A 16,503-nucleotide genomic window follows, 5' to 3' on the forward strand; every position below is an offset into this window, starting at 1 on the left:
CACTCTTTATTAAGATGGGAGAAGGGATTTAAAGACATACCTGGTGGCTGAAATACTGTTTCTGGCAACCTTGAAACTGATAGCTGTGAGGTTATTAGACTGTTTTTAAATGTTTCTAGATGTTCTTAAATGTTTTTAAATGTTCTGTTTTTATTTTTTATCGTATTGTTTTGCTTTGGTGTTTGTTGCCCTGGGCCACTTTGGGAGGAAGGAAGAGATGGAAAAATAAATAAATGATCTTTTTGCAGCCATCCTTAACTATGATTTAGGTATTCAGACATAATGCTTAGCCATGGTTTGTGAAAACAAACAACAGTTGGTCCTTATGTCTGCATAGGGAGATTATGTTTTGGTTTCTTCAGTACACACAAAAACCAGCAAACTAAAATTGTGTCCTACAATACAAACGCATTCAAATCAAACAATATACAAGGTGGGTCATGAAATGCGGGGGGGGGGGGGAGAGTGGGTCAAATTATTTTTCATTACATCTGCTCCTCTTTTCATAATTGCAGTGTTGTTGTGCCTGTTGTCATTGTATCTGGCAAGGGCAGCTATGCTGGCTGGTGACAAAAGCAAACAAGAATATTGTCTGAAATATAATACATGGCTCTAGTTCTGCTGTTATGCAGGATAATCCTTGAGTGCAATGAGAATACTGCTGAATTACATCACTACACGAAGTAATGAGTTGCCTTACGCTTATTCTCTTACCATCTGGCTCCTTCATTGATGCAAGCCAGTAAGGGGAAAGGGTATATAATTTTGTCAAGATCAGGTAACAGAAAGCTACAATTAAAGTTCCCAACACTTCATGCATCCATATTAAAACATTAAAAGAATTTCCAAACTTCTATTACAAATCATGTAATTTTAACAATCCAGAGCTAAGAAAGAAATATGTACATAAAGAGAATTCAAAGTAGTGTCTTGTGCCTGCCTCGAGCCATTAAAAGCATCTGAAAATATGTTCTCAGAAGGTTCTCAGTAGTGAGTTTCCTTATGCTCCTTTCACATAATCCCTAATTCAAATTGCTAAGTAGGAAATAACTGAGAGCAAAACACTGAATTTTTATTTGCTGTTCATTTCTTAGTATACTGTACTTTTGTTTTGCTTCTCTCCTGTTAAATTTGCAAATCAAAAAATGGCTTTAAAAATTATCCCCCCAAAATATAGTTAAATTCATATGGACTATTTCAGGGGTTCCCAGATTGTGGTCTATGAGCATCATTCAAGTGCCTGTGGATCAATGGTTGAAGGGAGAAGATGGTGCATCCATCTCTTTAAATATGTATATTAAATTTTAATTACATTTTAGTGCGCTTTTAATTTCTTATATTGTGTTTTATTGTATTCTATAGAATTCAGTTTGTAATGCAACAAAATAAAATATCTATGAAATTAGAAAGCAATTAAAATACAATTAAAATCATGCAGCATTTAGCACAGTGCATTACACTTGCTCAACAGACTGATGATGATGATGTGGTCCTCCAAGACCCTCAACAATTTTTAAGTGCTCCATGGGAGGGGACGTTTGGGAAACACTGGACTATCTTCCTTTTTCTTGAGTTTCCTGCTTAGACAAAGCATCACATTCAAACATATGTTCTAGAGATGGAATGTGGGGTTTCAAGGTAGATGACTGCTTGTACAACACTCAGAGACAACCATCAATACAGTGAAACACTGAAAGGATTATAGGCCCTGTTTTTGCATCGATATCTCTGTTGAACCTGCTGAATTAGGACAAATGTTCTTCTAAGATGCTGAAACATTACAATGCCTTTGTGTCATCGTCCCACAGTGTGGCACAACCTTATGGATTTCATTTTGTAGGTAGGTTCAGCCCAAACATTAGGCAGAGTGAGGCAGATGTGGCTGGGAGGGGAGGGGGAGTTTGCAGGGATTGGTGACAAGTTGTGTCCTACAGCCTAACTGTGCCATCAAAGATAGCTTACTTTCCTCAGGTGTGGTGGAGAACATTGTCCTATCATCGGTGTTTAAGTACAAATCATCTGCAAGACCAGTTGGCTTTAGTACATGGAATGGGAAAGTGTAATGTTTTCACCTTGGGAAACAAAATGTCTTGGTCTGGCCCTGTTTGCAGGTGTCACCTGTTGAAAGTCCCATCGAAAGGTTGTGAGATGGTGTATATCTGTGTACTGTAAATTTAGAAAGTAGCAGACCCAAAGCTTTGTGTTTTTTATATTGTGATTTTATGTTGGGAACCGCCCTGAGATCTACGAGTATAGGGAAGAAGGAGGAGAAGAAGAAGAAGAAGAAGAAGAAGAAGAAGAAGAAGAAGAAGAAGTATATAGATGCTTACAAAGACAACCAAAGGCTGGTGTATTTAAAATAGTACACACACCAAACTGCTGCCCAGTTCTACTTCCCATAATGCTCTTGAGCCCTGGTACAAATTTTGGAGTGGACTCCTGCATTGCAGGAGGTTGGACTAGATGGTGCTCAAGGTTCCTTACAACGCTACAATTTTATGATTATATAATCCTGTAGTTGCTGAGGCTACTTTGAGATAATGGTTACCTTTGGAGAACTGAAACCATCATAGGTAAAAAGCAGTGCTTTGTAGGTTGTGTTGCAATATATTTTCCAATGAAAATCAGTCTATATGACAGTAGTTGGAGTTAGCTCTGCATGCCCCAGTACATTTGAAAACCTGTGTATAGCCTTTTTAAAACTATGACTGAGATATTTGTTGCAGAAAACACAACATATAAAAAGATCTTCTGTTAACCCATCATTGAATTAATGCCATCTTCACTCGTAGTGGGGATTTCAGATTTAAAAGATTTTATTCATGTGTTGTTGTTGTTGTTTTTCTTTCCATTGAAGTATCTCACTTGGGTGTTCATTGGTTAAGTGTTTGATATATTTCATAACTGAGTTTATAACTAGTTTAATATATGTCTGGGCTTTGTTTGTTTTCAACAGGTTTCATGTACAGTAGATGAGGAATGAAGTGAATCAAAGCCAGTAGTAGGTTATCACTGATATTGCAGGCATCCCCATTGTCAATATCAGCCTTTCTCTTCAGTACGCCTCTGTCTATCATGTTGTAGTCTTTTGTTTTTTGCCTTGGGCCTTTTCAGCAGCACAAGCTATGCAGTAAACATAGTTACAGTCCAAAAAATTAAAGGGACACTATCTATTTGAAAGTTGCGTAGCCATTTGAAAGCTTAACAAACAGTCATGGTAATTTAAAGGTCTATTGACCCCAGAAAATATCTGCTTCTCAATTTCCATGGGCCTTGTCCTCACATTCTGCTTCAGCCCTTGGAAACTAGGTCGTGTAAACCATGTGCAAGTCAACCCGAGCTTCTTGGAGACCTGGAAGAATAAATAAGTATGTGTAAATAAATTAAAAATACTTAGGTAATAAGAACAGCAGCTGAGATGGTGGCTCAAGCTCTCCCAACCCTTCCCTTGTCCATTTCCTCACAAGTAATGAGTGAACCAAGAGAAACTGCATTTGTTTGAATATGAGAGATCCCCGACCCTTTGACAAAGAAGCTGGAGAAAACAGGAGAGTGAAAGGAAATGGGGGACAGCGCCGAATCCTAACCACTAGACCACCAGGCATTTGGGTCATTTCCCTCCAAAAGAATTGATAATATCAATATTTAATGGTTTCAACAAGGTATCTTCCAAACACTTTAAATAAAATCACCTTTTTAAAAAAAGAAAGAAGGTTATATTTCCTTCTATCCTCCCAGGCAGATTTAGCTTCTGGAAACGAAATACAGTCATACCTTGGGATAAATACGCTTCAGGATAAATATTTTCGGGTTGCGCTCCACGGCGACCCAGAAGTAACAGAGCGCATTACTTCCGTGTTTTGCCGCTCGCGCATGCGCAGTCAAAATGACGTCACGTGCATGCGCGGAAACGGCGACCCACGAACACGCAGATGTGCAGTCGCGTCTTACGTTCCGTTCAGGATGCGAACAGGGCTCTGGAACGGATCCCGTTCGCGTCCCAAGGTAGCACTGTAGCTTCAGAGCAGGCCCCATCTGTTGACACAGTTTTCATATATGAGCGAGTGGAAGGACACACTACATGTCTTAAGCTCAACAATTGTTTATTTAAACCTACAGAACACAACGTAACTGAATAATGTACGGGTTACTGATTGCCTTCTTGACCAGAACTGCCTAGGACTTTTAATAACTTAGTGCAGGGGTGGGGAAACTCTGACACACTGACCAGAATTGGCCCACAAGAAGTTCAAATTTGGTCTCTAAGGCTGTTTTCTCCAAACCACCCCTCCTCACCCCACCCTTCGACATCATATATGATGATAGATTGTCTAGCATCATACATGGTGAAAGGCAGTACAGCTGAAGCCTCCTAGGTCACCTGCACAGATCACACACCTGATACCTGCAGAAAGCAGGCTTTAGCTGTGTGGGATGCTTTGAAGTTCCAATCAAAGCTCCTAATCATCTGACACCAAGTGATTGACAGGTGGGCAGCCCCACCCACTTGTCCAATCTACAGCCACCAAAATGGTTCCCTGCCTCTGACTTAGTGGACCTAACCTCTCCCTCAGGCTTTGCATCCAAAAGTTAAAGCATTATTTCCTGTTCCTCTCACATCCTAGTCCGAGCCATTCTGGGCTTCATCTTAAAGAAGCAGTATAAATATTCTGTACATAGAGCACATGGTTTGTTTTTCTATAGCTTCTAGAAAACTCAAAGCAGCTCCAAAATAGATCCTCAGAAATGCAATGTGAGGAATACAGAAAACACATTGTACAGTTTACTTCAAATACCTCCCTACCAAAAGAAAAAAATAAATATTTTTTTAAATAAAATTGTAAAGGATGGTGACGGTGCAAAACTTCCATCAACCTTTTTAATAGCAACCCACCATACAGCAACTTGTTAATATTTAATAAAAGCATATATCTCAAACAAAATGACCAATTCAAAAGGTGAATTGTTGTTTTTAATTGGTTTAACTTTAAATGGAGCAGTGTCTCTTTAAGTACTGTACATGTAAAAGTAATGATTATTCAATTAACAGTACAATCCTAAGCTTACTTACTTGGAAATATATCCTGCTGAACTCAGCGGGACTTACTTCAAAGTAAACATGTTTAAGATTGGGCTGCCAATTAATCAGATTCCCTCTTTGTGTGGTGCCTAATAATAATGAAAAGGATGTATACTTTTGCAAGCAGTCATCCTTAGCATTTCTGCTATAAATATTATAGCCAGTATTTTAACAATTTATCCTAAGTTTCTAGATATCCCCCTCCCCATGCTAACTCTTTTCTTTTCTTTTTTTAAAAAAAGTTTCTGCACAGTCCCCTACCAAAAAGTACAATATAGAAATACAGTATGTTTTATTCCTTTTCCAGGTGGAAAAGTTGGTGTTTTGCATCACATGCACCTTAAGCCTATCTGCTGGGTCTTAATGGCTGTTTTTCCTAGTGCGAATCCATGAGGGCTGTGTTGCTGAACACAGATGTACTTGTGTGTTTTCCCTTCCGTTCCATCTGTTCCTACCCATCACTTGCACCCAAGTGACGAGGCTTTGTTATTACACAATGTCCCTAGGTGACTTTTCAATGGCACCTAGTTTCACTGAGACTAATACAGTTGTCCTTCCTATAGCAACAAGGATTTAACAACACCCAGAGGGTTTGGAACCCAGCAGAGGTGTTGAGGAAAGTTTGTGCACTTGGTTTTATAGCTTGTTTTCACTTTTAACACAATGAGCAAAAGTGCAACCTTCCTAATCCATGTCGGCCATGGTATTCTTAACAGTACCACCTGCATGATACAAGAAATGTCCCTTGCATTGTATTTCTATATGTGAGATGCCAAGTTGTGGCCATATCTCTGTGCACTTTATGAAAAGCATGATTTCTTGTTCGCCCCACCTCTAAACATGTCAGGTGGGAGCATTTTGTTGTTGCTGCTGTTAAAATGAGTGGGGTTTATTCCCAATCAATGTGCCTATGGATGGGGGTGTCCTGTGTGTTAGTTTTTATTGCACTTATAATATTAACTTAAATAGTTAATATGTACACTTCAATAATGGCACAGGCATGTCCATGTTCTGTTATTTAAGTTAACAGGGTAAACATTGGGTTTAAATATGTATCAGGAAATGTTTCTAGCTCTTTGACCTCAGTCAAAAATATTTCAGGAACGAATTTGTTATGATAATGCTGTAGTCAATGGATAAATTTCCTATCATATTAACAATGTCTAGGACATTTACCGTATTTTTCGCCCTATAGGGCGCACTGGCCCATACGACGCACCTCGTTTTTTGGGGGGGAAATGAATAAAAAAAATTATTTTTCCCCCCCAACCACGGGGCTGGGGTGGGGGAAGCCCGAGCTTCCCCCGACCCCAGCCCCCAGAAAAGGCTGCTATCCGCAAGCCTTGCGAGCCCGGCGGCAACTCCCGCCAAGCTCGCAAGGCTTGCAGACACCTGCGCGAAGCACGGGGCACCCTCCAGAGGGCGCCCCATGCTTCGGGCTGCAGGCTGCTGCCCACAAGCCTTGCGAGCTTGCGGGAACTCCCGCCGGGGGCGCAAGGCTTGCGGATAGCTTCCTGAAGCCTGGAGAACGAGAGGGGTCAGTGCGCACCGACCCCTCTCGCTCTCCAGGCTTCAGCGAAAGCCTGCATTTGCCCCATAGGACGCACACACATTTCCCCTCCATTTTTGGAGGGGGAAAAGTGCGTCCTATAGAGCGAAAAATACGGTAATACTGAAAATATCTGGTTTCCCCACCTACCCTTTAATGCCATTATAGGTTTCGCTTTGTTTCTTAAGAAATGCAGCAAGAAAACCCAGTGGATGCTACTGTGAACCTCTGGAAAACAAAATGCACAAAAGCAACCTTATAAAGTTAGCAGCTGGAATCCGATGCATGTCTTCTATACATGTGGAAGTAAGCCACATTGCACATTAAGTTCAGTTTGGCTTACCACCATATAAGTGGGCATTGGATTGAAGCTGAATACAAATGTTCAAAGATTGTAAAACACACCCAATAAATATATAAAGCAGCCATCCCTCTAAAATGGTCTGGCTTTCAAAAAAACACATCCTGTGAGAAGTTGAGTTATGGTGTAGTATGGTGCAATCCCATACATGCGTGCTTAGAAGTAAATCATATTGAGTTCAATGAGATTTACTCCCAGGTAAGTGTCCGTAGGATTGCAACCTGACCTGTATAATTTTGCCAGCAAATATGCCTTTTTCCTTAGTATTATGAAAGGACCATACCTTTTAAATTTGAATTTTATATGCTCCAAAATCTATAGCATTGCTATATTTTGAGAAATAAGGGGTTGGAGTGATATCCAACTAAGTTGTACCCAGAGCAAACCCACTTAATGGATCTACTCTGAGTATGACTAATAATCTAATTATTTTATGCCTTTAAGACTATAGCAATATTTCCCCCATTAATAGCAATATTTCCCCCATTAATTGCCTGATTAAATAATGAAGTGATGCTCCCCGGAATGAAGGCTTGTGAAGAAACAAATCTGTTTCTACCGTTAAAACAAATGCGGGAGCTCAGTGTGTGTTCATCAGCACTCTCATGCCCATGAGAAATTGATGAATCACATGGTCTGTCTTAATAAACCCCAACACACCTGCTGGCATTGTAGTGATGTAACTATTCGTAGCCTTATGTTGGTACAGGCCTACACAGCTTGCCAGCTCCCAAAATGAATGAAATCTACCAACCGTATAAGGTGGCTCAATGGAGGTTCCATAAAACCTCCTGTTGTTGTTTTTCTGCAAGCCCGGGAGTGCAGAACCTTAGGAAGGAAAGGTGAGTTCCATGCACATAGAAGGACATAATATGTGGCTGGCCAAGTGCATCCACATTGATAGGCCTGCAAGCTGTACTAGGGTACACAGAAGATAAAGGCCACCATGCACAACAAGTATATGCATTATATGCACTTATGTGCAGTGATTTCTGTAGACTTTGGTACTTCTCTCTGTTTAGGACTGCAGCCTTAGCAATCGGACTAATATGCATTTTCTAAATTGGTTATATTTACCTCCAAGCAACAGCTTAAGACTTCAGATAGAATTCTGCTAAGAGATTAGTAAAGAGGATGGTCCTCTTTTTGTATGCCATAAAAAAAAAAATGTTCTGCATTTAAAAAAAAATATCTGTTAATATTTATCTCCTGAATACATTAAAAAAAAAGTGAGATCAATAATATCAAGTGTTACAAAAACTTGTCAGGCAAAGAAATGTGGTGCCTATTATTGAAAGTTGTATAACTTTTTATCTCTCTCTCTCTACATTGTCATCCATCAAGTGATATGAAGTGCAAAGTGTGAGCCTGATTTGTTCTCCTTTGTAGAGCCAGGCCGAGGCCCACTACAAAGGAAGTAAACATGCCAAGAAGGTCAAAGCACTAGAAGCAACGAAAAATAGACCAAAAGCTGGTGCTTCCAAGGACAGCGCAAAGGCTAATGCGAACTGCTCTGCTACACCAGTCCCAGCCAGCATCTCTGACAAATCAGGTCAATTTTCATTCTATACATTCTTTGCTTCTTCTTCTTTTGCGTGAGATTCTGAATGCATGCTTCCTATCCATTATGGTGTTGATAAATACTTTGTGATGAGAAGAACAAAACCGATGGGCAGTGTTCATACATTAGCACAGCAACTTTTAGATCTCCAATGTAACTTCTTCTCCATACATGCTTGTCGTGTGTCCCCTAAATCTATTCTGGGGGTTCCTTCAACCTTCCTGGAGCACTTTTAGAGAGCATGTGAGGGTCATTACACTAGTGTAACTGTTCAACTGGATACAGCCCCTGTTTTCTTCAAACCACACAGATGGAATATAAGTTTCAATATACGTTTTGCAGCTTAATCCAAATCTCCGATTGCAAAAACAAAAAGCAAAACCAGAACACTTCCCCCCCCCCCCTGGCATATTTCATCCTCCTGTGTAAAGTCGTAGACTTCTACTTAGACTGTTATGTACTGAGTTGAATAGGATCCAAACTGCAGCAGTCTGATTGGTCCTAGAACAATAGGATCCAAAAGGCAGCAGTCTGATTGGTCCTAGAACAATAGGATTCAGAATGCAGCAGTCTGATTGGTCCTAGAACAATGCAGCAGTATGATTGGTTGGCAGGAACCACCCAATCATGCTCCAGATAGAAGTGAATCCACAACCTGATTGGCTTACAGTAGAATTCTGGAATTAGCCAATCATGTGCAGCCCATTGTGTAAATAATGTATATAAAGCAGATACTTTGAGGGGATTTTCATTTCATTCCTCCTCACCACTATGAGCTGAATAAATCACTTTGCGACTCTGAGTATATTTCATAGACCATATGATGATCATTATCAGAATCACCATTCTTAGTGCTGCCACCAAGGATTCAGTGTGTATTTCAATATGACAAGAAATATCATTACAAACCTGTCTTTTCTGAAAACGGAAACAGATCAGTTAAAACAGCAGGTCACATTCCCTGTACAGTTTGACCAGCATATCCATTGTCCAGCTGAACGCAGCCATTTAGGTTGTGGATGAGGACAAGCAAAGATGAAATTGCCCAGTAGGGATGTGGCAAGAGAGCTACTTCCCTGTCTACATTAAAATCTACCATCAAAATGGTGGGTTTCAATTGAGTGCAGGAGGTGAGATGGTGTGACAGTCCTGCCTTTGGGGTATGAACAAGGGAGCAAGCAGTGCTTCCAAGTGGCATCAAACAAATCCTGCTTTGCTGTCTATGAGCTTTCATTTGTCTGTGGCTCCATGCTCTGAGCTTGTTAACACTGTCAGTTATATTGAGATGGAGATGATAACCTTAGTCACTTGTGTTTGTAAGAGAAAATCATTTTTATCAAAAGTGATGTGAAGTGGAGAAATAGAGCCGTCGGATAGCTTCTTGACTGTCTTGTTTTCATCCTGGGATAAATGTGGCATAGCCAACCGAGGTATGCAAAGATGGATGGAATCCAGACTTCATCCCAGAGATGAAGTTATCTACATTTGTAGTGAATTATCTACAGTAACAACTTGCAGAGAGTCATCTAGCTTCCTGGAGGTAAATGCCAGCTGTTTGATACGGTAACCAGAAGAAGGAAAATACATGCTGGTTGTGATCTAAAGATATGAACACTCAACAGTGGGCTGCTCGTGGCACTGCTGCAAGCAATTAAAACGTCATCTGCTTGCGAACCAATTGATGGCCAGGGTTGTGAAACCTAATGAGCTGCTTCCCTTTCTCCTGATAGTAGGGAAAGGTGGTACGAAACTGAGCACCCCCTCGCTCCACAGCTGCCAAATAGGTGATCAGAGCTGAGAGGGCTGCTAATTTCAACTGATGCTTAAAGACACACACACACAGACAGAGAGAGAGAGAGAGTGAGAGCGCCCTAAGCACTGGATACAGGGATTTAGTACCACGGTTCATAAACACAGCATCCTTCTAGAGGCATGGTTCCTCGTCCAGTGGGGGATACGTATATGTGTGGAATGGATTGCTTTCACACATATGCCGCTGTCACTGGATCAGTGTGCCTGCCCCAGAGTGGCTCAGAATAATGAGCAAGAGGGCTGGAGGTCGGGGCTGGGGGTCTTGCCTATGTAGCCAGTGCCCCGGGACACTCTGGTGTTTATTCACAATAATAAGCCTGCAGCAAATAACCTCTGACTCTTCCACAGATATTTGGAAGCAAATAGCCATGTAAACAAGCCCACAGGTGCTCCCTATAGCACATTTCTCAAGCTCTCGCTTGGTAATGTTGACAGCAAAATCTAGTGGGAAGCCGTGCTCTGGTCTTTCTGCATAAACCAGTAAACCTTGGTAAACCTCATGAATAGTCCTGAAACATTACAGTCCCTTATAGAGTAGACCATAGAGGCATCATTAGTTCCACATGCAGTGGAACGAAACAGGCTGCTATTTCTTTTTGAATCATATTAAGTATATGTTATGAAATATATTCCTACCCCACACGACCCTTACTTTTATTTATAAATGCCAGCTTACATGTGGACCCTGAGAAGAAATGTTTTGCACTTCACAAATTGTGCTTTGGATAGTAGGGTTGTGGGTTGAGACTCAGGACCAGCAACTGAGTTGCAGCTGCCCATCACTGAAAATGGTTAAAATATGGTTAAAAACTGGGACTCATGCTACATGATTGAGCTAAGGGGTGGTCTGAAGTCTGCAAAGGTTGACGTCCACAGCAAGGTATTATTTATATTTATCTATTGCTCTTCTCTCTCTCCCTTGAGAACTCTGTGAATTAGCTCAATGTTAGGACTCTTCTACACAGCTGCAATTATAACGTTATAAGTGCATTATAAAAATGTGACACTAGATGCCAATGTAGAGCTCAATGGCAAATTGCATATATATATATATATATATATATATATATATATATATATATATATGGGAGTTTTCATACCATTTTCATAGCGTTTTTTATATCTGTGTAGATCCAGCCTTAGAGTTAGTGACTAGCCCAATTGGTTCAGAGATTATGTACAATTGATCATGTACCAAACTGAAACTTGCAACTTGGACAGACAACCACATGGGACCACCTACCCATGAAGTGGAGACGGTTTTAAGAAAGTATCTTCAGCCACACTTGCTCAGAAATTCAAAGCAGCCATCTTTGCCCGTCCCCCCAATTCAATGTCCCTGGCAGCCTTAGGAACTGGAGGCTGATGGAAGGAAGCAAAAGTGGTAGCGCCAAGAATTAGTAATTCAGTTTTAATTTAAACCCCACAAAACCAATCTTAGCTGTGTGAAGATGATAAAAAATAACCCCTACAATAAAGACACGTAACACATGTGCACACACATTCACAAATTCTCTCCAGGCAGAATAAACAGAATTAAATAGTCAAGGTACTCAGCTTCGTGAGCTACTGAACAAGATGAGTGCCCCAGCTACTCAAAACTGCACCTGTTTACTTATCAAATGAAAATAAGGATCCTTTGATCACACATTCTAAATCAAAACAAATATACTTCAGAGTTGGAGGGTCACAAATTTGAATTCCACATTTTTGTATCTTCCTTTTGTGATATAAAGCATAAGAAAATAAATGCAAATGTGTTGGGTTTTTTTTTTACATAAAAGAGAACAATATATGCTTCTCAGAATATAAATGTAGGGCCTATTGCTCCCTTTGAGCCTCTCTTGCCTATGATCTTGTCTCAGCAATGTCAACTTGGGCTTAGTTGTGAGATTTCAATATTTAGTCCTAACAGTTCTTTTTCTAGGACTCTGCAATATTTTTTATGCTGTTGGCACCCATCTGTCTCAAGGGACAATGGACTGCTTCTCTGGAGGTGAAGACAAACCTCTGTGTTAGCAGCACTGAAGTTTTAATTAATTTAATAAATTTTATATTTATGTCTTACGGTCCGGGGCTGCCCAGATGACAAGACTCCCCTCTCAGCATCGCTGATATGGTATAAAGCAGAGCAATACATCTGGCACCAGCTGAGCTGCAGGAGTTGCCAGGAGGAGGCGTACAAAGCACCATCCAGCCACCGTAGGGATTCTATTCTGGATTTCTGTAGGGTTTAGTCCTTAGCCTGTTCTTATCCCAAACATATTCCACTAGGGAGCAGAGGTGTAGGACCAGAGCTTTCCTTCTCCTAGATGGGCTACCTTCCCAAGTTGAGGAGCCCCATCCTCACCTCACCTCCCTCTACGATAAGTGCAGAGACCGCCTTCTTGACCATGGGACCCACTATTGGTCTTGTCCACTGAATCTTCCGGAGCCTGTCTTCGCATGCAAGGGAAGTCCCTAACTCACCAAGGGTTTGAGACCCATCAGCTACCCTCACCTGGTTTAGCTGGCCAGTTGAAGCTGTTCCCAGGGTGCAGCCACTGTCTCATCCTGACAACTTCTAGGAGCCACAGGTGGAGCTGAGAGCAGGGTGGGGGCCAAAGGTGAACGGATTACCCCAGAAGGTGTCCCCCACCAGATGTATTAAAGGTAAAGGGACCCCTGACCATTAGGTCCAGTCGTGACCGACTCTGGGGTTGCGGCGCTCATCTCGCTTTATTGGCCGAGGGAGCCAGCATACAGCTTCCGAGTCATGTGACCATCATGACTAAGCTGCTTCTGGCGAACCAGAGCAGTGCACGGAAACACTGTTTACCTTCCCACCGGAGCGGTACCTATTTATCTACTTGCACTTTGACGTGCTTTCGAACTGCTAGGTTGGCAGGAGCAGGGACCGAGCAACGGGAGCTCACCCCATCGAAGGGATTCGAACCACCAACCTTCTGATCGGCAAGACCTAGGCTCTGTGGTTTAACCCACAGCGCCACCTGCATCCCACCAGAGGTATTACACCTCCCCTAATACCCCATACAGTTTCAGTTTCAGATTATTTCCTTGGCTACTAATGCTGTGGAGAACTCATTCTAATTTGTTGAGAAAATGTATTTACCATCTGGAAAATGGGTTGACGGTCCTTGCTTTTATATACATTATTGAAAAAAGAGGTCCATTCCACCATGGCACAGAATGTCGGGGTGGTGTGTACATATATTATTATTATTTTTAAAAAACCAAAAACCTTTAAAAGTAGGACATTGCAGGAGTCCCTGTTCTCATGTTGAAGGGAAGCATCTCCTATTCTGAGCACCAGCTCTCAGTCAGCTCCCAGCACTTCTGCATGAGAATCAGCAAGGGGCAGATGCCACTTTTTCCTTCCCTCAAAAGGACACAGGTCATTGAATGAGCAGACCAAAAGGGAAAGCAGCTTTCATCCCAAAGCATAACTGACAATTTAAGAGATTAACATTGGACTTTCTGCTCTCAGAATTTCGATTCCACGCTTTCATTCCAGGTTTTATCTGTCCACCTGTTCTCTCTCTCTCTCTCTCTCTCTCTCTCTCTCTCTCTCTCTCTCTCACACACACACACACACACACACACACACACACACATATATATATATTCCCTTTAATTGGCATCACCTCAGAAAATAAGAGCTCCTGTGGTTCCACAGGCATTTCAGAATACAGTGGTACCTCGGTTTAAGAACAGACTGGTTTAAGAACGATTTGGTTTATTTTTGAACGCCGCAAAACCGGAAATAGTGTCCCGGTTTGAGAACTTTACCTTGGTCTAAGAATGGAATCTGCACAGTGGAAGGGCACCGGCGGCAGAAGGCCTCATTAGGGAAAGCGCTCCTCGGTTTAAGAACAGACTTCTGGAACAGATTAAGTTTGTAAACCGAGGTATCACTGTAGTTGGAAAAGTGATCTGGATAAATTATTAAGCTGCAATTTTGATAAACCGTTCAGTATCTCTCCCCCCACCACGCCAATCTTTTAGATCGTATGTGATTATTCTCAGGATTATTCTCATATTTTAGGATAAACTGCTAGATTTGCAATCCCCACGATGGTTTCCTTGATCTCTGTTTGCCCCTTCATCCGCTGAAAAGAAGAATGGTACTTGTGACCAGTTCTTCTTCCCAGGCCCCTCTCCCCCAACTGAACATTCATTAGTCACTGTTTGAGCCTCTGATTGAGCACTATCAGAATATGACCTCCACCTTTAAAATTGTGGCAGGTATGTACAATTTATTCAAATTTCAGAATTGGCTTGCATCAGTTTGAGATGGTTGAGAAGTGAATGGAAAGACGTTGTACAGAAAGAATTAAGAGGTGTTCTGCTCCAAGCTGATTTGCATGCAGGTCTACAGGATTATTCTATTTTCTGCACCATCCCATGGTTCTTTTTTTCCTCCCCCCCCCCTTAAGCCTCATTTCTCAATAGAATGCACAACCGTTTAGGAAGTTGGTACTCTGAGTGACACCCATTAGTTTCTCATTATTCAGAAAATGGGGCAGTAAAGCAGAAAAAGAATTGTTCTAGAACTCCTTATCAAATCTGCCTAACTTTGTCTTAATGAATGTCAAGGAGTAATGTGGTGCAGTGTTTTTGTTTGTGCATGTGTGTTTAATGATAATGAAATTTAGGACAGCAAGCCTTTACAATTGAAATAAAAAATATCACCTTGAACAACTTTTTAACTACCCTTTCTTATACCATTTATTGTATATGTTATTAACCCTGCCCTTCAAATAAACAATAATAATTTTGCAAATGAGTGATCCTGAACCTTAAAAACATTTGGTTGGGGTAGGGAGCCTTCTAAACTAGAACAGTTCCTTCCTTAGTATTCAGACGGTTGGTCCATAACCCAGTCTTCTATGACTGTCAGCTAATTGACTACTTTTCCGAAGTTTCAGTTGCCTTATTTTGTGTGGGAGAAAGAAATGCATTTTGAACAGGTAGGGAAAAAAAGAAACGTCAATTTAAATTTTGTTTCAGATATGCCAGGTATCTAAAGTGTCAACTCCAAACCTTTTACTGAAAGTTACTGACAGAATTCTTTCTGTATGTTAAATATATAAATTCCACTCTCTGTCTGGAATTATTTGATTAGATTAGCCTTCCACAGCACCCAAAAGGCTTGTGGGGAATAAAAATAGGTAAAAGTCATACAGCTCCTTAAAGTGATTTAAAAAACCACCCCCATTGTACCCTTTCCCAGAGCATCAATAACTAACAGATTAAAAAAGAAACAAAAACCAACCACCGCTTAAAGACCCTCAATTTGAGGCCTAAGTCTTACATTATGGTTTTAATTCGACTTCACTTCTACATCATTCCGGAAATGTGAAAAGGTATCATTTATGTGTATATATGTATGGTGATTGGGTCATAGGAAAGTATCACATTTAACACCATCTTGTCTTGCCGCTAATGACCATGTGCACTGTTCTTAATTTTTAATTTCTTCTAACTCATAAGTATTCAGCATCCATAAAATGCCATACGTTTTAATTTTTATGCTGTCATTTTCATTTTCATTAACTATTTAGGAGTTCTTTACACATTCAGTAGAGAAGGGTGAAGGGGTGCGTGCAGAGGGGAGCCTTAAACGGCTCAGGACCGCAATACCTCATGGGCTGACCCTCTCCATATGAACCTACCCTGACCCTGATAGCATCTCCTGAGGCCCTTCTTCATGCGCCTCCTCCACATGAGGTTCGGAGGGTGGCAACATGAGAACGGGTCTTCTCTGTGGTGGCTCCCCATTTGCGGAACGTTCTCTCCAGGGAAGTTCGCCTGGCACCTTCATTATATATTTTTAGGCACTAGGCGAAAATGTTTCTCTTCCACCAGGCCTTCGGCTGATTAATATCCTACAGCCTTTTAAATGTGTCTGTGGAAAGGGGGGGTATTGTTTTGATGTTTTGTTTTAATTGTTTTTATTCTGTGAACCGCCCTTATGATCAAGGCCGGTATATAAATCTAATAAATCTAATAAAGAAATAAGGGTTGGTAGGGAAATTTTACAGTTTATCAAAATATGATGGCCTGCATCTCACTTTTGTACAAAAAAGCACGGCATAAACATAGTACTATACACAAGCAAACTATTAATAAATGCATGA

At 41.0% G+C, this 16,503-nt stretch overlaps 1 protein-coding gene across 10 annotated transcripts in view; it reads left to right on the forward strand.

Annotated features, from left to right (window-relative positions):
- The window catches only part of ZNF385B (zinc finger protein 385B), a 193,859-nt gene that overhangs the window by 164,291 nt on the left and 13,065 nt on the right, over window positions 1–16,503 (forward strand). For all 10 annotated transcript variants that reach the window (XM_053409721.1, XM_053409711.1, XM_053409731.1 and 7 more), the window contains one exon: window positions 8,380–8,542. In XM_053409721.1, the coding sequence (XP_053265696.1) occupies window positions 8,380–8,542 (163 nt within the window). The remainder of the gene's footprint in view (window positions 1–8,379; window positions 8,543–16,503) is intronic.

The sequence above is a fragment of the Podarcis raffonei genome, chromosome 1, assembly GCF_027172205.1.
Source record: "Podarcis raffonei isolate rPodRaf1 chromosome 1, rPodRaf1.pri, whole genome shotgun sequence".
Classification (NCBI taxonomy): Eukaryota; Metazoa; Chordata; class Lepidosauria; order Squamata; family Lacertidae; genus Podarcis; species Podarcis raffonei.